The sequence below is a fragment of the Eubalaena glacialis genome, chromosome 5, assembly GCF_028564815.1.
Source record: "Eubalaena glacialis isolate mEubGla1 chromosome 5, mEubGla1.1.hap2.+ XY, whole genome shotgun sequence".
Taxonomy (NCBI): domain Eukaryota; kingdom Metazoa; phylum Chordata; class Mammalia; order Artiodactyla; family Balaenidae; genus Eubalaena; species Eubalaena glacialis.
Genome location: NC_083720.1, coordinates 102,667,366 through 102,688,719, shown reverse-complemented (window position 1 = coordinate 102,688,719; position 21,354 = coordinate 102,667,366). Strand labels below are relative to the sequence as shown.

Here is a 21,354-nt window from a genome sequence, read left to right as displayed (position 1 = left end):
ACTCCATAAAAATGATTACCCAAGAAAATAAATTATGTAAATTCTTTTAAGTTAAATTTTCTGTGATTTATGCCCATCATCCAGTATTTGGGTTGACAATTAAGTGCCATTTTCAACTCATCAAATTCCCAAATTAAGTTTCCCATATCGCACAGTCAACTTTTTAAAAACATACATCAGAAATTTTCCTTATAAAAGGGCAGATCTATTCACTGGGATGGTTACCTTTAAGATAGGAAACTCAAAGTGTGTTTGAGTAATAAAAATATTTTTTGACAATGGGACTTGACATGGGTAACTGTTACATGATTCATCTCCTTCAGTTCTCTGTGTTTTTCCACTAAGTGGGTTGCTCCCTGTGGATCTATAGAGTGGAGATAGCAGAGGGTCATAAAAGAGGTATTTTAAGCACTCTGGTTTCATAGTGTATGCTTGATGGACAGAATAAAATGTATTCCTCCAGCTGTTAAAGAATGAGGGCAGGGTAGATAAAAGGAGAAGTGAAGGCGAGGCAGAATTGGATATCAGTAAATGCTGCAAACTCAGTGTACTTGTACCTCTAATCCTTTTCCTTATCTCCAACTTTTAATTCCACCAAAAAAGTCCTTATATTTTCTCCTTACTTCCCCCTCATTGTAGCCCAGCCACCAAAGAGACAGGATTCCATATAATAGTATGAATTTATACACACACACACACACACACACACACATACAAACCCAAGCTCAACATTGGGTGCTGTTGAAGAGAATTTAAACATTTTAAGATGCAAGACTAAACTTACATTATCTGAGGTATGGTAAAAAAAAAAATTATCACAATAAAAATTAAAAGTGCAATGAATAAGAAAAATGAAAAAGAAATCCACATGTTATAAATGGGCTATAAACACATTTATAATCCATAAATTGCATTAAAATGGCTGTTTTATGTCTTATTAATTAAAAATAACAAAAGTAAGAAAATATGCTCGATGCAAGGTACTTTAAAAAAAAAACAAAAAACAAACGTTAATAAAATACTTTTATCTGCATCAAAATAGTCTTTGGAAACCAAAAATAAAAATGTATCGTATGCTTTTTCAGGTTGATCTGTAAAAGTCAGAAAAATACATAATCCCTACCATTTAACTTTCTGGAAACGGAGTCCCAGTATGCACCAAACATAAAGCAAAAGGCTTTATGTCATACTGAACTAAAGCAGTGAGCTCCCTATATTGGTACAAGGAATTCCAGTTTAGTTCCTATGGGGAGACATTTTTGTTTCAGCCAAACTGAAACAAATGTCCTGACTTCAGTACAGTGTACTGTAACTGAAGCTGTGTCCAAAAAGTTGTCTTCAGAGCGCAAAGACACCTACAGAAACTCCTGAGGGGAAGGCGTGGTTTCTCACAAGGCCAAGATGAATATCATCCAAAGCGAAACTTGAGTCTGTATTTCACTGTGTTGGGACTTCTCCGAGGTGCGGAAAGGGGAACCTTTGGCTTGATGGGATTAGGTGGCTTTTTCTTTTCAGGAACAGTAACTGTGAAAGAAAGTTCTGGCTGCTCTGATTGCTTGAATCTTGGCAGAAAGTGGGTAGAGATGTGCTGAGGTTTAACACGGGGACTGCAGCCCCGTTTAGCTTTCCCTCTCTTGTTCAGGGCCACGTACCACTCCCGCCCCGTTTTTTCAGTTCTGTGTATTGCTGAGGCATAGGTATTATAGCTGTTTTCTTGAAATCGCTCCCTGAACTTGCAGTCATCTGTAAATTTGGCCTGGGGAATAAAAGAAGAAGAGGAAATTCAAGTAGTGATAATATTTTCAGCATGTAATAAAATGAGGTCTTTTACTGTAAAGAAAAACCAAGAATTCCATTGACCCCTGCCCTCCTACTCCATTCTCTTTTATAAAGACACATTTGCTTCTTTTAGAGTTGCTTTAAAATTACTATTTTCGTTTCTATATTCCTACTTTATTCATCTTTGTAATGCTGATTTTTGTTTACTATGTACAATCGTGAAATAATATCAATGTATATAAAAATGATAACAGGAACTCAGTATATTTAAATTCTATTACTCTTTTTAATTACTTTGAAATTTTTAGTTAAAAATTTAACTTATAAGATTTTCCCCCTCTTAAGCCATCAAGAAAATAAATAGTACTATATTATTAAGAAACAATTGCTGGGTAAAACATGAATTCATTCAGAGAAATGGGGTCATATTATCCTTTGAAACAAGAATACATTTTTCAATCTTATCAGTGTGCTTCATGGTGCTGAGAAAGGGGTAGCATATGGCCCTATTAATATTGCATATGTTAGAGTTCTTTAGGAAAGAATGTATCTTCACACAGTGATACAGGAGAGTATATTTGATGGCAGGAAGAAAAAAATTACCTTTGGAGTCACTAACAATACTTCAGCCAGATCTCTCTCTCTCTCTCCACACACACACACACACACACACACACACGCACAACTCTGCCCTTGAAATGCTCACAGAACAGTGGATTAAGCAAAGAAGTAGACATCCATCACAATGCAGCTTGATAAATGGAATTATGACAGCGGTATGCAGAGGATACAATGATAGCATAGAGGAAGGGCATCTGAGAGGATGGAGGTAGCAGGGAAGAGGGCAGGAAGTCTTCCTAGAAAAGATGACTTCTGAGCTGAGTCTTCAAGTCCAACAAGGTGTGAGCAAGGCAGGTGACGTGAGAAAGGATTTCAGGGAGCAGAAATGGTGTGTTCACAGGTCAGCAGGACACCACTATAAGTAGTTCAGTGTGACTTCCACTTAGGACGCACGGAGAAAGGAAGAAGAGATGAGGATGACCAAGCAGGCCACAACAAGCTCTGAAAAGGCTGAGTTTGCCGTATTGAGGAAATTGAACGACTACAGTATAGGGGAAGCAAGTGAGAATGTGTCAGACAGACATGCGATCAACTGCCAATCCTGCCAATTGAGTTCTTAGCTTTAGGCTCTTTAGCCACAATCCTTGCAACTGTAGGGCTATTGTGAGAATCAAAATATTTTTCTAAGGAAAGGATCTGGAGCTTTCATCAAATACAGGAGTCCGTAGCCCCCAAAGAATTCAAATTCCTAACCTGGACTAGACCAACATGTTTCACAATTTCAGGGAGCACCATTTGTATAAACGTCCTGGGCTTGGAAATACCAAATATCTTGACCCCTATATATAAGAACACTACACACACACACACACACACACACACAGATATCATACCAAGAGGTTCTATAATGGAATTAAAAGTCCTTTAATTCCCTTGCTTTTCTAATAATGCCAAACTTTCTTCTGCAATACAGATCCCAACACTGTAATCTAGAAGTCTGAACATTGCAAGGCAGTCTACACAGAACTACTGTTGATGGCCACATGGAATTTTTGACTTGTGCAAGGTACTGACAATATCAGAAGACAACCAGTTTCAGAGTATTTCCAGCAGCACATTTATCTTATGTACGACAGTCTATCCAGGTTATTTACATTCGAGTGTAGTTCAATCAATAAAGCTCTTTATTTGGAGGCTATAAGCTATATATAAGCACTTGTCTACTGACGATTCCCTGGACTGGGTCTCTAGCAGGCTATAAGCCGCTATTTTAAAGAACCACTGCCAATGGCTTTCTCTCATCCCATCATAACCTACAAGCCCATGACCAGGACAAGGGTGCTATGTTGCCATTCCTTTAGAAGAGCACACATTTATTGTTCCTTTTTTTTTTAATTAAAAAGTCTTTCTTACACGTCAAACATAGATTTGTCTGCTTAGCTTTTAAAAGGACTTCAATGCTCTCCCATTCAATTAGATAATCCCAAAGTTTTATTTTAAAATAAAAGCTATAACCATCTGGAATATTTTCTGCTACAGAAAAGAACAAGCATTTTAGAAAGGTGTGGGAGATTTCATTAAAAAGGGTAGCAGGTATATTTACCCTGCCTCAGATTTTTTTCTTAAAATTTATTGGAATAACATTTTTAATGTATAATACATTATAGACCTGACTTCTACCCTTGTTTCACACACAAAATAATCATTTTCCTGAAATAAAGATAGCAGTGATTGCTTTATTCAATTTTGACAGTTAGATTTTTTTAAGTGTACTGCATAATTTAACCTTATTTTTTCCTTAATGGTGTCAAAAAAAATAAAGAAGGAGCATTTCTTTTTTAATTGATGTGGCCAACAGACACATGCGTGTGCATGCACACACACACACACACACACACGGTATATTAACCTATAGCAATTCCATCTTACCGTCTTTCATGGGGTGAAAACATACCGACACCACCCCCGAAAATTATTCCATCTGAAAACTTTCTCTTTTCCCCCTCAAGGTTCATGTTCTAAGTTCTTTCTTAAGAGAAGACTTAAAGAGGATGGCTGTTCAGGCTCTAGATTTTTCAAGGGTCACCTAACTGTCACATGGGGTAGAGATGTTCACAATTCTGAGGACCCACACACTACTTACTGGCCCTCAGCCATTCCAAACCCCACATTAAAACAGAAGTGAAGGCAGTCAGACTGTTTTGGATTTCTTAATTGACTTCTAATTTAATATTTTGTCTGAAAAATTCTACCAGCTACCATGGAACAGAACCATTTGAAACAAACATAGTGAGTTTTTCATCAGGAGATCTGGTTTCTTCTGGAGGGATGGACTATTCCTGTCGGTATTCCCGGCCCTGTTCAGACAACACGGCGACGCTAAGCAGTTCATCTCTGTCCCTAATGTTACGCATGAAGCATCTTCACAACAGACTCACCAAGCAGCAGAGCCATTTAAGTATATTTACCATTTACCATTACACAATTTTAGATAATAAACTTTCCAGGTTACTTTTAATTTTTGAAATCTCCTTTGAATTATAAAAAGTGCTTTAGCAATATATATATACTTTTAAAACAATAGAACTGGATTATTTCCCTAGAAAATGGGAAGTGGACGTAAAGACTTTATCTACAGTTCAGCTGTGAAGTAGAGAGGTAAATCTAATTTCAAATAAGCTATTTAAATCAGGACCCCCATAATCTCCACCCTACCACCATCAGCCACTACAACAAACGCATTCATTAAAATGTTCGTAAAGAGCCCCTATCTTTGTTTCAAACTCAGTTTTTTGTGGATTTATTCCACAGATATTTATCGACTGTATATCACATGCCAGACACTGTGCTGGTTGTCACTTTTACAATGAAAAACAATATAGCCATGGTCCTGCCCATGTTCTTTGTTGACTTAAATTATCTATGTTTTTCTCTATAATTTCTCCTTGGTCTTGCAAGTGTAAAAATAAGTTGTAGTCAACAAGCCATAATTGCAAAACTAACCTGTTTAAATTGGCTGATTTCTATGTAATTTAATGGAGTCTTAACTGAAAAAAACAGATGAAAATTAAATTAAACTACTTTTGCTTGAATATGCAAATTATTCAGAGGTGGGGCAATATAGTGCTATTAAATAAAACAAGAATTTTTGGCTTAGGAGGATACTTTACCTGGATTCTACTCATCTCCTCGCGTGATGGGGGCACACAGTGAATATTTAAAAGAAAGATCAAATTCAGTTCAAAGAAAGTAAAACTTTGACTGTGATATTCCAGAAAAGACTAATTCTGCTTAATTAAAATCTGAAGGTCAATTAAACCAAACAGAGAATTCTTTCTGAAGCAATATTTTAGAAAACTTTCTAAAACCTCTTAACATAGTTTTGTTCCTTAGTAAATATGCTCTATGATGATTGAGAATCTTGTAGCAAATGAGTTGGGGCTATGCCTACAAGTCCCGATTCTCATTACGTGTGACTGAAGAAGTAAATATGCATTGTATGAAAGACGTATGTAAAGAGGATTGAATTTGGACTAACAGCAGTGCAAACCCTGGTGTCTGCAGGCTATTTAATCATTTAATCAACTTTAATTCTTTATTTCACTTTGTTTTCTTTGATTTGCCTCTTCCTCTTGAAAAACTTTATAAAGTTAAGAAATAATTAAATATAAGTAACTAAAATGCTATTATAGACTATATAATATTATTAAACAATTAAACTCTTATTATAGACTGTAATGAAAACAATTAAAGACCAAATTGTGCTCTAAGCAAAGTTTTCTTGCTGCCTGCATCCCTACACTTCTGGTTCCCTTGCCTCCTTTCAAGGCATTTTGGTTCCCACCCCTAGTCCCACCAATGGGACTGCCGGGGTCAGGTCCCCTAAGCCCAGGCTGTTTTGTATGGTTGTGTAGGATGTTCCCAGCACAAAATCACCCACCTTTGGTGGTGAGTGAAGGCTGAAAGCCAGACCCTGCTCCAACTGCTTCCAAGCAGAGAACCCCAGAACAGGGCAGCATGCACGCACAGGAGCTGCCTCTTTCTCTTTACAACAAGCCTCATATGGGTCAGTTGATGTATGACCACCTCCAGAGCATGGTCATACTTCCTGCTTGACACTAGGTATCTGGTCATTCTGTGTCTCAGTTCTTCATGCAACCAAGGGAATATACAAGTTGGATTTAAATCAACCTGAGGTAAGGTAGTGAAGAATGCTAGCCACATGATTTCTCCTCCTCTGAACCTCTTGAGTTTGACTTCAAATTACTCAGGGAGCCAGGTCAAAACGCAGACTCCCCAGGCCCTATCTCCAGAGATTGTTTTAGTAAGTCTGAGCTGAGACCCTGGAATCACATCATTAACCAGCATCCTGTGTGATCTTGATGCAGGTGAGGTGAGAACCACACTTGGAGAAACATGGTAAAAGATAGTTCACTGTCTGATGCTCTTAATAGCTCAAAAAAGCTGGGCTATTGAGGGCTACCATGTGCCAGGTGTTTTACATATATTATTTCATTCTTGCTATAATTCCATGACTATTAGGATGCTATTACCTGATTTTCCAGACAGAAGAGTAAAGAAAAGGATTCGTCTAAAGCCCCACATTTATCACATGCCAGGGTAGGCCTGTGACTTAAATCTCATCTACTGATTCCTAGATTCAAGCTCTTTCGGTAACACTGTACAAACCCAAGGCATCTCCTAGGCTTCTATATAGTCCTACTTGCCCTGAAGTTGCTCCATATTAAAATACTGATGAAAAGCAAGTGCCATTCCCCCAACCATCTAAGACGTAGAACACCATCTCTCACTTTAGGCTGAAATGGCTCTCTGAAATTACAAGTCGATTCATCACAGGCAGATTTCCTCAATAAAATAAGCCCTCTAACCAGATTTACATCGTGTGAAATTAAGAGAAAACTGACATTTACTGCGAAGGTAGAACACTGAACCCATTTTTTAGCCTGAATGACTAGCTATTCAATTCTACTCTGTAAATTGAAAGCTCTTAGAGGGCAAGGCGAGTTTCTCTTCAATGCCTTTATATAGCTCAGGGTCTTGACTGCAAGAGTGGAGTGCTTAATAACTTATTTTTTTAATGATGATGATAACCATTACTCAAGCCTCTGTTTCCCCTTTCAATAAACATGCCCAGCTTTAGGGGCTGCGGACTCCTCCTCATCTGTCCCCAGCTCAGGAAGTCCAGTCCAGACTCTCATCCCGGGCAAGCCAGCTGGCACCCTCTGAAACCAGGAAAGGAGGCTGTTCTAGTCCTTGCTTAGGGCTGATCAAGTACACATTCCACGCCTATTTCGTAAACTCTGCAATTAGCTTTCCTTCCAAACATGATTCCCTAAAACCCTGAGAAACAAAAATAATTCCACCACGTGCTTCTTTCTGTATCTTTAAAATGAGCTCAAATGTTTTCTCCCAACAGGCAATAAGTGATCATGCATACTTTATGAAAAGACTGAAGAATTCATGATAACCACCTTTTTCAAGACTTAGATTTTTTAAGGGGAAAAACACGATGTACAAGAAGGATCTTAAAAAATTATGAGATTATGACCATTGGAAATCCTTGCCTCTTTAAGATATTGAACCTGGGAATTTTGCTTTCAAATTAGGTTCCTTGGAAAAAGGAAAACCCAGGAGAAAAGGGACTACTGTATGCAAGACGAGTTTGGACCTAACAAAAAAAGAGGCCAATAATAAATGGGATTTGCGGCTGGTCTAAATATCTGAGGGGGTCACAGCTGCCTGACCCCAAAATCAGAAAGTATTCTGAGAGGAGATAGAGGATCATCAAACAGCTGCCTGAGAGCAAATTCAGGAAGATCTGTTCTAACATTAAATGCTGAATACTTTCCAGGAACTATTCTAAGTGTTTTATATGTATTATCTCATTTAAAATGCTCAACTATCACCATGCATTTTTATTTTAATTTTCTTCCATTTGTAGCTGATAAAACCAAGGAATAGAAAGATTAAGTAAAATGACACAGTGTATCTTAAGTAGAATGACACAATTGAACTGTGCTCTTCACCACCACAGTCAACACCTTTTACTCTTACATCTGGACCCACCTCAGATAAATCCAGAAAGGCTCCCTATGCAACTTTGGATAAAGACAATAAACCTGAAGAGAGAGCAAGAACAGAGGAGGAACACGAACAGACAGGCAGGCAGAGATAGAGACCAAAAGAGAAGGGGGCTCAGCCCCACAAAGCACCTCAGTCTGGGAATAAGTTGAGAAAGAGGATACAGGCCACAGTGAAGGCTCTGACTAAACCTCATGGCCCTTGGGGAAGCAATTACCTGCTCTTACTCTCAGTGATTCCCAAGGCATCTTGAGAAGAAGACCAGACACCTTCATCCTTGTAAAGAATGCTGAAAAAAACCTGCACGGTAGGAATTTAAATGCATTGTCTACTTAGGGTCTATCAGTCAAGGTCTTAAAGAGAGCTGCATGGAGATTAATATGAGTACGTAGGTTGACTGAGTGCATGAGCAGAGCACACCGAGATGGCTGAAGTTCAATGAAAACTTCTCTTACTGAATTAACAAACTTAGCACACAAAGGAAATCAGCATATATGTTACCTAAGTTTAACCTTTCTGGCCTGATAAGAGTGTTTACCATCTTCCTGTCCACTGACAATGAAGCATTTTCTAAATGAAAGTTTCTGTGAACAAAACAGATCTCTTTTCTGTTCTGAAAGTACATCCTAAAAGGGGTTCCCTATGCAACTCATCTTCACACTGAATAACCAACATTTATAAAACTGTGTGACAAGTTTTGTAGTGCACACATCCCCCCCTTTCTAGACTTTAAAATCAAGTAGGAGACACAGAAGTAGATGGGAAAAAAAGATCCTCCAAAACGGTTTGGAATGAGAGAGAGAGAGAGAGAGAGAGAGAGAGAGAGAAACAAGCAAAAATATTCTAAGGATGAACCACAGTATTCATTCTTTAAAACGTAATACAAAAATATTATTAAAACATGCAATTATTAATTCCTATAAAATAATAGCTGAAAACAGTGTAAATAGTTCCAAATGAAACAAAATATCTTCTTTCAAGCTAACTTTTCCCTACCAAGTATTATAGCATTTAAAGGGAGAGAGAATTTTTGAAGTATGTAATTCTGGTTCAATCGTTAACTGTGGTAACTTGGGAAAATATTTCACATCTCTGAGACTATTTCCTCACCTAACTATGTAATGAGATAATGTGAATGAAAGAGATTTTAAAGAAATATGCAAATCTTTTACCTCTGCCAAGTAGCTAATTTTTAATAGTCTGATTGTTACTATAAAAACGAAGTTGAAAATCTCCTTTTATCCATGAGTATTTCTCGATACGCTATGGGTTTACTTTCCCCAGAATTATATGAATACTTTAGATTTATAGTTCTCATTTACTTTGTAAGTAAAACCCTAAAGTTACTCTTTATTTATTTAAAAATTTTTTTCCAGTTTTATTGAGATATAATTGACATACGACATTGTGTAAGTTTAAGATGCACAACGCAGTTTTATATACATATATTTTTGAAATGATTATAAAGGTACTCTTTAAATGCCTCTGCACAATTATTAATTTAAAGCAACTCACTAATCCTAAGCAACATTTAATCCTAAAAGTATAAGGGGTTTTAGCCTTTTTAGTGGTGATGAAATTTTGTAAAAACCAAAACTAAATCAAATAATTATATTTAAAGCTAGCTATAAGAAAACATTTTCAACATGTTTAACTAGAAACTGAAAAGAGGAAAGAAACCATCTAGCATAAAACTAATAATGGTTAGAATTAATACTATTTCTAAATTCAACTTCCTTAAAAATAAATCACTTTATAATTTAATTAGGTTTCCATCTAGAGAAAAAGTGCTAATAAATGCTAAGAGAAAGTAGGCTTGGACAAATGGTTTAGAAAGACTCCACATAATCGTAGGGCTTAATTTTTTATCTACAATTCAGCTCAAAGTCATCAGAATGACTTTTATATCAAAGCGCTTCAGTGAGTGACAAGAGCAAGGCTTGCTTTTGTACTGTTTAAAAGTCATTATTCCATGAAATAACTTTAGCCTGCCAAGATGAGAAAGAATAACAGATGCTGTTTTTGCATTATCTGCATTATTTCGGCCAGCTATCCTTAGACATTTGGGTCAAGTTTCTGGAAATTTGTTACTTGCATTTGACAGAGGAATCATGTAACCTAACCTTTCAGTTTGACCTTTCTAATTGGCATCCATTTGTAGTACTTCGCTTTCTGTTGCAATTATCCTTAAGCTGCCCCAAGGTAGTCTATTTTTTTGCATGTACTAAAGCATGAATCAGAATATTTAAAAAATTAAGATTTTCACCCAAAACAAGCAAACCAATAGAGAATTTCTTTTTAGGCATTGCATATTATTATGATGCTTAGATTTTGAAGGTGTTTTAATCTTTTACCACCTTAAAGTAGATCAAGGAAAAGTTATTCAGTGTAGATGCATTTGATCATTGCTTTTTATTTTGTATGTGGATTTTTAAAAATCAAATATTTTTTAAAAATAAAATGGCATGTCCTACTTTTCCACAGCAATGAAGAACTTTTTCCCTTAAGATATGTAATAAATCAAAGAGCAATTATTTTATGAACACTATATTGTGGTTTACTAGAATATAGTAACCAGCTCAGAAGATGAAATAAGTAAATCTGGTTATAATTCTTGTAATGGATGATCAAAGAGGTTACCAAAGATTTCCCATCTATCTTAATAAACTGAGATTTTAGTAGTTTATTATATTTAGATTATATTTAAATTATCATTCAATAATAGGTAATATTTACTGAGTACTTACAAGGTATCTAATACTGTTCTAACAAGCTTTATATATATTATCTCATTTAATCCTCAAATAACTGTAGAAATCCCTTGAATTCTACTGTCTCCTCCAGGAGATATTAACAAACCACCTTTAGATGCTAGAGAAAGGAAAATTGAAAGTCTTAAACATTAAACCAAGTGAAATTCTCATTCAATTTTTTAAAGGTCTGTAAAGAAGAAGTCATAATTAGCAAGTTCCAATTGATTGCACTCAATTAAAACTTCCTATATACTTTGAAAACTGGAAAAGTGATATTTCTCCAATTTGTTTAATAAGAATTAAAGTGAATAAGGATTCAAGGAGTAGCTTTAAAGAAGAATTGCTTTTTAAAATGATTTAATATGACAAAACTCAGTACACTACAGAAAAAGCATAGATCACTTTTAAGGGCTGTGCATACTACTAATACTAATAAACAGAATCTGTGAGCGGGAAAACTAAGCTAAATATATTTTATCTTTAAAACATTTTAATGCTTCCCAAGTAATGAGCATTTTCAGAACAAAGCATAGAAATCTATAATTTGTAAATTGATTACAAACTGTGTTAAGTGGGCTGAAGAAATTTTTGAGTGCAAAATTAGTCTTCATAGTTTCAAGAAGTGTTTTTGATGAAACAAAAAAACAAGATGAAAATTTCTCAAATGAATCAAATTAAATTTCTCTATTAAAGGTCAAAGTCTTCTCACTATTGGTTTCTTCCCTCCATACTTATTAATATTTATATACGTTATATTACTTAGACTCCATTTTTGATATCATGAGTAGCTTTTAAAATTAAGAACATGATCTACTGAACACACACACAATCACCATAAACATGTAAATTAAAAATACAGTATTTCCATAACATTTCTCCTCACTTGGACCACTTTTAAGAAATAAATAATGGCAATCACTTAGAGAATGCTGTTTTCAAATACACTTACCCTTAAAACTTTTTGTGGATTCTATATTATCTTCTCAAGTAAATAAAATATTTAAACGACCACTTACAAAAACACATACAATTCTCTTGGTTTAATGTACATATAATTTTACAAAAACAAAAAAACATTAAGTTCTCTGGGCAAATTGTCCTATCTATCAATTTGGAAAATCACTTCATTCCATTTTACAAATGTAAAATCTCTATAACACCTTTAACAAATATAAAGTGGTTCTACTTACACTTGCATGGAGTTTTCCTTTTTTTGACATCGCTAAAAATTTGTTGCTGAAAACTCCTCGTATTCCTACAATCCCCTGAGACACAGCAAATATTTCCAAAATACCTAGGATGACAGAAATCCCAAAATAAAACACAGACTCTTCTATATACCATTGTGAAGAATTAAATTTCTACGTAGATTGTCTCCATTCTTTATCACTGTGATTTTTTAAAAAAGTATTTAACATCCTTATTTTTTGTGACATTTATTATGTAAAAGAAATAAAAATGTCTAGCACTCAAGTATTCATTTAAAATGATAAATTTCAAGGTTCAAAAATTTGTGCTTCATTAGTAATTCTTTTTCTTCTTACAAATGACAAGTCACTTTTAGTAATCAATGTCTGACAGTAGAATCTTTTCAAGTTCTAAAGGAATGGCAAAGACTTTTTTAAATGTTTTACAAAACAGTTCTCATGCATTGTTTTTCTGTCAGAGATAATACAGTACTTTTAATATTGAAGCACAGAAGACGGTACTCAAGATTAGTATAAATCATTGGAAGCCTTGAAAATAATACTTATTTACATAAAAGAATCCCTCTTCTCAAATGATCATAATACAAATCGATAAATCAATATATATCACACTCTATCATTTAGTGAGTTGCTCATTTAAAGATTATACATAAGATACTGAAAGCAATATAAATAATCCGAGACTATTGGCTCAGTGAAGTGTTTGATGGATTATGGTTTGAGACATCTTGCATTTTGAGTGAATTTTCTGGAAAAAATTTAATGAGGTATTTATTATGTTATTGTTTATATTTGGCATTTAGTAGTCAGAATTATCAAGTCGATGTCCCTCTGTCTCCTTTAATAATTTGAAAGTCCACATCCACTGGGTCAAGAGAGTCACACACCACAGTTTACAGTATTTTAAGAAGATGAAACTCATAGTTTGTATATAATTGGGATTCCTGCCTGTTTACCATAAACTTGTATGTAATGTTATATGAACAGAAGAAAAGCATAGAGCTTTTTAATTGCCTACAACAAAATGCAAAAAAAAAGGACAAAATAATATGGTCCACTAAAGCTAAAAAAGGACTTGTCCTGGAAGAAAGAAAGGAAGCAAGCAAGGATGGGAGGGAGGAGGGAAAAAACATCTCAACATTTCAATCTGTAATATTTTGAGTACATATTCTAATTAGAATATGTCAATAGGACCATGACGAATAGAGAAATTCACCAGATTTTCTTAAAATAGCAGTCTCCCCCTGCAGTATTTGAAGTACATATAAAATTATTCAACTTACCAAATGCAGTGTATTGTGGATACACATATATATAATACATGTAAACACATATATGAATATCTTTATAGAGCACTTATGTTGAACAATGTGACCTAATACCTATAATTGTAGCAAATACTGTCGCTTATTTATTCAACCTGATTTCTTAAAAATACTTGATCAGAAAGTTCATGAAGGAACTATTGTTCTTGTGATAAGCATTCTTAGCCTAGAGTAAATAAAACACATCTCAAGAAAACTGCAGCTACCACCTTATTAGTGGATGTCTCTTTAAAACAAACCAAAAAAATCTAAAAACTGTTGGAAAGGAACTACTTCTGCTTCTAGGAAGAAACGCCTAAAAACAAACTGTCTCAAAAAATTCTTTCCTTCAAAATGTTTTCAAAATGCTATTTACAATAGATTTTGCTATGCAAATTATTTGACTATGATGCATACCCAAAAAAGATTTAAAAGCATTATCATTTTATCAAATAGTAACAAAGCACACAGAATCCTTTGTAAAGATTAATTTACTACACAATGTAGTGCTGTAATAATATTATTAATAAAACATGAATAGAACATCAGATAAAAAGTTATATTTCTATCAAAATTACAGAATGATATTGAAAAACAGCATTAATGATTTTGGATATTTCAGAGATGGGGGATGTTACTGTGAATACTGTGTAAATGTCTGTTAAAAAATGAGACAGGGAGAACATGAGAAATCATCTATGTGTAGAATGACAGCCACAAAAGCGACAATGTGGAGTTGGTAGAAAAGGAGACTTGACTATATGTTTCCCCCAATTTACTCCTGGTTCTGCATTGTTAAAGGTTTTTTATACCATTGTCTGGAAAATTACCTGGTTTTGTAAATGTAAATCTATTGTGTATTAGTGGAAAAAAAAATACATGGTAGCATAAAAGATAAAATTCTCATTAAGCATATATGTTTGCAGGCTATCATTTAAGAGGTCAAGACAAAAGGACTCTGTAAATACTTCTTTAATGGGAGCACTGCTTTGCTTATGTAAACTATTGGTTTCTGACAACATATTCTATTTTTAAGAAAGACCCATTTTGACTCAACTTGTTTCCCAACACACTGTACATTCCGCATGTATATGTTATATAAATTTGCATTGTAATAAATTTTAAATATGGGGAAGATGAAATAATATATGTGAAAGTGTTATTTTATTACATACTACATGGTTTCTTTTCTTGTAAGTTCTGGTATAAAAAATGATATAATGCTTGAGAATGAAAAGATTTTATAATATTAAGAAAATTATATTTAATTGAAAGCTTAGAAACATACTTTTACATACATCATTCTATTTAAAATTATGAAGAATGCAGGAAAGAAAAAAGATGAGATTAGATGAAATAATTGTTTTTTCAAATAGGCAACTTTGGTATGATGTTCTAAATAATGCAATTATGGTGTAATATTAGGAACCTTGTTAAGATCATAGTTTCCAAAGCAATTTCAACAGCAATTTCATGATGTCTTTTTTCCTAGAATATAGGAGCAGATTCCACAAGCCCCACAATTCAACCTCCTGCCCCCGCACCCCGAAAAGATCACAGGCCTATTGATTTTTCATGCCAAATCTCAGTAACTCATTAAAGAATTCTAAGTATTTTAAACCCATGTGCATTAAATCACACGTATATAAATTCCAGAAAACATTTCTCTAAAACTGATTTTTTTTTCAATTTCAGTAATTTCCTCTTAGGAGTCAGTAATAATAAATTTGATGGTAATTTACAATTCACGTGGAAGCCCAGATGGTATCCCTAAGCAAAATTGTGGAAGGCCAAGTGTGTCTCACAGATCATAGATAGTCAATGAATGTTTGCTAAATTGGATTGTTTCTTTGACCTTCTCACTACCTTTCTTCCTTTCCAGGACACCCCATGTGTACACATGTATGGACACATGTCTTAGTACTCTCCTGCTATTTTGGCCCTCTACTGCTGGGGGAGTGGGGCAGGGAGAGAGTTAAAGTGCAAGTGACAATGTGTTATCTTTCCTAGGGTGTTCACATTTAAGAGGATCAAAAGAAAAAAGCAGTGCTTAACTGAAGGAGTTATTCTCTCTTGGTGGAATTTTGCGATTGACATCTAGGTTGAAGGATGCAAGAATTCAGTGTCTCTCAGATTATACACTGTTTAATCCACTTACTTACAAGCATAAGTATGCGTTACAAAGTAAAATTATTCCGGATATAGATTTTCTTACTTAGTCCCCTCTAGAATTTTCAATACATTAGGACTCTATCAATGATGGTTGATACAATTATGTAGACTTCTCCTTTTTCTCTCTTTTCTCAGTGAATGAGAAAGATATACAGATATTCCATGTATTCAGAAGCTTTCAACAGCCCATCTGAAAAATCCTCAAAGAAAAATCATTTAAAACTGAAGTTTCTCTACTTGTGCTCACACAGCAACAAATATGCCATGTCTTTATCAAATCTGAGTCTTGAAATATCCAGTTTAGTAGTCTTCATTGATTAAGTTAGCAACATAGAAATTTCCTACTTGAGTTTTTCCATACAGAAGATAGAGATTCTGGTTCATTTAGGCTTTGGGGACTATATAAAGGTTGACTCTACATTAACATCAAAATTGACAGTGAATTCAGATTTTTAAAAGTTAGTAAAACTGAGGGTTTGGTTTAGCCAAAATACATAACTGGAATTTCTATATTTTATGTGAACAATTTGGCTTTGTGTAGCTATAGCCTTAAGCTTTTGCTCCCTAAATTGACAATTACTTGATTGCCTATTCTTCAATGGCCCAAGATAAGCCAACAGAAGCATTGTTTTGGAACTAAACTTGAAAGCATAGAAATTAAAACAAAGTCTTTGTTTCTATTCAGTAGTGGGATTTTATCATCTATCTTGTCTTGCCCATCTTTCTTCACCCTTCCCTAGTATTTCCTCATAATAAGAGTTTATGTGCAATGAGCTTGATTCTTTTACCTGTCTTCAAAACCTGGGATAACTACTGTATAAGAGAAGCTAAGAATATATTAAGTGGTATTCCTTAACTAAACAAATTATGTTTCAAATCTATGTCCAGTGTACTTCTGATAGCCAAACTAGAAAATATTCACAGTTTGCAAAAATTTTAATGTCAAAAGATAGTTGTGAAACATATATTCCAACACATATTTGTTTCTTCTGACAAACATTACAGAAAATTATTGAGTTTAAAAGAACCTGTTAGACTGTTTGGCATGGCAAAGTTTTGACTCTTTACAGAAGTAGCAAGCTGTGACAAAATAATGTAAGTTTTCTATCACTGCTAACTCACAGACCGTAGAATTAGATCATGAGGTAAAACTCTGATGTATTCTCCATTATCCTCATGGTCCAAGCTCGTTCAGTTTCTCTTGAGAGACTTGGACAAATGGTTCCTCATCTACTCTAACCAACATTCCATAAACAACTCCTGAGTTTACATTATGTATCAGGAAACCATCAAGCGCTATCTACAAAGTGGTATATGACCAACTGCAATTAGCAGGGCCTGTTTCTCTTTCACACCTACTTAAAGACAGAGATTCATTTTAAACTTCCAAATTACTTGCTATCCTTTTAAACATGACGTATTTCATAAATTCTTCATGGATCTAAGGTAGCAAAATCTTATGATATATTATTGGACATTCCAGACATCACAAAGCTGAAAATCACCATGATTTAAACACTTAAATTATACTTTCCTCTGTGAGAAAAACCTATGGAAGGCAAAGGAAAAAAAAAAATCCCAACTAACCCAAAAGTAACCAAAATAAAAAGCTTGGTGAGCTAGGTATCCTATGCTGGGTACATGAATAAATGGATGAATGAATAAGTGAATGATTGCAAGCCAAGTGAAAGACACAGACTAAACTCTGAAAGGCTGTTATAAGCTGAAATGAATTAGGAAAGTGTTCGTTAAATTAAGAAAGTTTTATTTAGGCACTTCAGTTTTGTTTAAGAAACAAAGCAGTGTTTTGTGTCTGTTCTTTGTTAGATATCTTTCAAAGTAGATTTTAAAATAAAATGTACCTTGGAAATAAATACTGGCCAATGTCTTCTTTAGTTGAATGTGTTCTTTGTTGATCTGTTCTCATTTTCCTTTCTATCCTTTTCTACAATTTCCCCTCCACAAGGCCTAAGCTGCAAAAATCTTTGTCTCTTATGGTTTCTTCCAAGAGAAGAGGGTGAATATCTTGGGAATAAGTCTGGTTTTCAGAGATCCCTAGCACACCGAAACCCACCTCCCACACATCCTTTTACCCCCCTGGGGTCCAACCTGCCCTCCTTGCAGGCTAACTTTGGATGTTCCCTTGGGAACACAGAAGTTATCCTCTGTTGAGGCTGATTTTTTGGATAAACTGCAAGAAGAACAGAGTAGAAACAGTGTTCATGTAAGTGAAAGGGGAAAATATTACTAGAAGTGGGGAATGAGCTCTGATGGCTGGTGGAGGAAAAGAGTTTGGTGGGACAAAATGAGGACAAATGGAAATACTGAACTAGACACAACTCTTGCTTACCCTTAAATCTCAGGAAATTCCCCTTCGCCCTAATTGACCTTGCCTTTTATCACCGAAGATGGTCAGTTGCTTAGTGAGTGTAATGAACCTTAAAACATAAAAGCAGACACCTCTAAGGAGCGTGTGGGAGGGCCTGGGACTCGCTGGGGCAGACACGGAAGGCCCTCTCTCGGGTTTGGTGCTCCAGGCCACCTCGCCACGTGCAACACAGACAACTGGAGTGGCGGAGCTCGAAAGACCAGTCAGGGGCAGGAGGCTGGCGTGGACCCGCTCCCATTCCGGCGCGAACCGCCAGCTCTTCCACTTCCAGCCTCCTGAATCCCCCAGAGGAAGCTTGCCGGCCGGCCATCCCACAGACGTGCACACCTCCAACCCTTGTTGGGGGCGGGTGCCAGATGCCAGCCCCGCTGTGGAGCCCGCGCTCCTCCGGAGCTTGGGTAAGAAGAAACCCGTGGGGTCATTGGTTTGAGACGGAGAAAGTTAAGTACACCTGGGAGCCACCAGGCTGACACTCCGGAGCCGGGTGACCGTGTGCGCATCGGTATCTCCTGGCCATGTTTCCGCTCTCCCTGGGTCCCTCTGAGGCCCGAGCTGTGCTTCTGTCTGTTGGACTAACCCCGGCTGGAAGACCATCTGGCCCTACGGAGGAAAATGCCCGCAGAGATCTCCCCAGTCCCGCGTACCACCGCAAATCATCTCTCCCCTCTGCTGCCTAGAGGGGCAGTGAGAGGAATCAGAGGAGTGGCAGTGATGGTCTGAAAACTCAGATGGGGTGGAAGGGAGGAGAAGATGAGAAAGGAGGGAAAGAGAGAGAGCTAAACTCAGAAAGAAAATTTAAAACTTGGCTTAAAAAAAAAAACTACAAAATTTTCACCTGTACCGAATTGAACCGTCTCTGAATTTCTTCTAAAATAAAGAACTTTCCCCTAATTGTCCTTGGGGACCAAAGGCGGGCCACTCTTCCTCACAAGGTCTGGTCATGGTTTCAAGATACTAAAAGCTGCTAAACCCAACTCTGCAATTAATAATTCTAATGTCCATCACGTCTCCCTCTCTAAACGTGTCCGGTTTTCTAGATCACTGTCTTCTTCCAAACAGGGAATGTCTGGTCTCCCGTATAATATACATATATATTCTATATGTATATAATGTGTAAATATGTACTTATCTACAATAGACATATCCGTATACACATATGTATATATACATTATATATAATATTAATTTGGGGTTATGGTAGCCGTTGTGAGGGGCAGTATGTGAGATTTGATTATTCTAAATAAAACTGTTCAGTTATGGGCAGGGAAAAGGGGTGCACTTTGATGCCCAGTGAAAAATGCGAGTCTGGTAAACAGAAGCAGAAGGTAAACAGAAGCAGAAGGTAAACAGAAGCTAAACGAGGAGAAAGGAGATTTTTGGTTTTTCTCCAGGCACAGGCTGGAGCTCCTCTTCGGGACCAGGGCAAACTGGAAACAAGGTGCCTGTCTGCACCAGCCTCCGGGTAGTCTATACCTCAGTAATCGCCATTCCTCGTACCCACGAGAGGGGAAAGTGTGTGCCCGCCACGTAGACGCATCTCCACCCACCCCGCCCAGCTGTTTCGAGGGCCGGCTGGATCCCAGTGGCCGGGGCTCCGGAAGGTGGGCTTGCAGACCAGGGAATGACCAGCTGTCCCCTCCCGAGACTCCCGCCGCCCGCTTAGGACAGGTTTTGTAGGAGAGCAGGCAACTTACTTAACGTATTGGCTTCGTGGGAGCCATTGACTTTGCCATCCGGGTAGATCTGCAGATGGAAACCGATGCCCACTCTGCAGTAGAGGCTGCCGGTCCGGCGCCCCGAGGGGCTCCACTGGAAACTGCTCTGCTCCAAGCCACTTCCTTGACTGCCCAGAGAAGCCCCGGGGGAGGAGGAGGCAGAGGAAGAAGAGGAAGACTTCGTGCTACTGCTGCTTCGGCTGCTGCTGGCTCCTCCGGGGTTCCTACCCGTGGCAGCCGGTCCGGGTTGCCCTTTGGGTGCGAGGCGCTTCTCCCCTTGAGCCCAGGCGCTGAGGATCAGGTGGCTGAGGAAGAGCAGGAGGAGGAAGGACAAGCTCATTCTTCCAGCCGCGGGGGTCCTAAGTGCATTTTGCAGGGCTGGTTCTGGGCTCTGTAGCCCGCGCGCGGCTGTGTGCCTCTGGCGCTGCCCCCCTCGCCGCACCGGGTGGACATAGCCTTGGGGAAGAGAGAGGGAGAGGGCGAGAGGGAGAGAGCCCACCCGAACGGATCTCGGCGCTGGCACTGGGATATTTATAACGCCAGTGATCTCACTGCTCGGTGCACGCCTGCGAGGCTTCCCCTCACCCGCCGCTTTGTGTACTCTCCGGCCGGTGCGGGGAGGGAGCCTCGCCGTCCCGGGGGCGGGGGTGTGGAGGAGGGAGGAGACGGGAGAGGGTGAGTGGGAGGAGAAGCCAGGCGGAGAGAAGCTGCACCCCGACGCTGGGCGCGCGCACACCGAGGCCACGCACCCCAGCACTTCTCACGCGCCACACGGCCACCCTCCACTCGAGCCAACGCTGCGCGGAACTCAGCTCCCCGCGAGCCCTTGAGTCCTCCTGGGGCAGCCACGGGAATGGGAGGGCGAAACGTGGGAGTGAGTTCTCGTCTCTCGCACCTCTGCCGCAGGCTTGCGTCCCAGCAATGCGCTCTCGCCTACCCAGGACACAGTTTCCAGGTTCCCTTCCCTTTGCCCAGCAGACCCGACTGGTACAACCCCTGACCCGGGGATCTCTGGGGAACCGCGTCCCGCCGAGGGATCCCACCGCTGCAAGTGTTCGCAGCGCAACTTGGAAGGCTTTGGTGTGGCGCGGTGGGGAGAAGGCTTTTGTTGTTGCTACTGATTTACTGAAGAGCTAATGAATGGATTTACTCAGCGTTTAGAGAGCCGCCCTAAGCCTTTACGCCAGGGCTCGAGCTGCTTTCCTGTTGGGAAACTCTTGGTCGCGCTAAGCATAATGCCACCGTATTTGTTTTTCCTTCTGGGAGGCTCTAGGTCTGCGCCCGGGAGGGGGAGCGCACACGCACACCGTGCTCGGAGCCGGGCGAGAGGGGTAGGGTCTGGGCACCAGCACATGTGACTAACTGTCCAGT

At 38.0% G+C, this 21,354-nt stretch overlaps 1 protein-coding gene across 1 annotated transcript; it reads right to left on the bottom strand.

The window, feature by feature from the left end:
- Positions 1-1,408: 1,408 nt before the first annotated feature.
- FGF5 (fibroblast growth factor 5) lies at positions 1,409-20,323 on the bottom strand. The gene is made up of 3 exons (XM_061191519.1): positions 19,963-20,323; positions 12,386-12,489; positions 1,409-1,756 (listed from the first exon to the last, which is right to left on the bottom strand). The coding sequence occupies exons 1-3, from the start codon at positions 20,321-20,323 to the stop codon at positions 1,409-1,411; spliced, it is 813 nt and encodes a 270-aa protein (XP_061047502.1).
- Between the last annotated feature and the right edge of the window lie 1,031 nt (positions 20,324-21,354).

Bases quoted from the DNA above. Each gene is read 5' to 3' on its own strand.
- FGF5 (XM_061191519.1), bottom strand. From the start codon at position 20,323: ATGAGCTTGTCCTTCCTCCTCCTGCTCTTCCTCAGCCACCTGATCCTC. The intron at 12,490-19,962 runs GTAAGTTGCCTG...CTGTCATCCTAG, and splicing joins CCACGAAGCCAATACGTTAA to GTATTTTGGAAATATTTGCT. The intron at 1,757-12,385 runs GTAAGTAGAACC...TTTATTCCCCAG, and splicing joins AAGGAAAACTCCATGCAAGT to GCCAAATTTACAGATGACTG.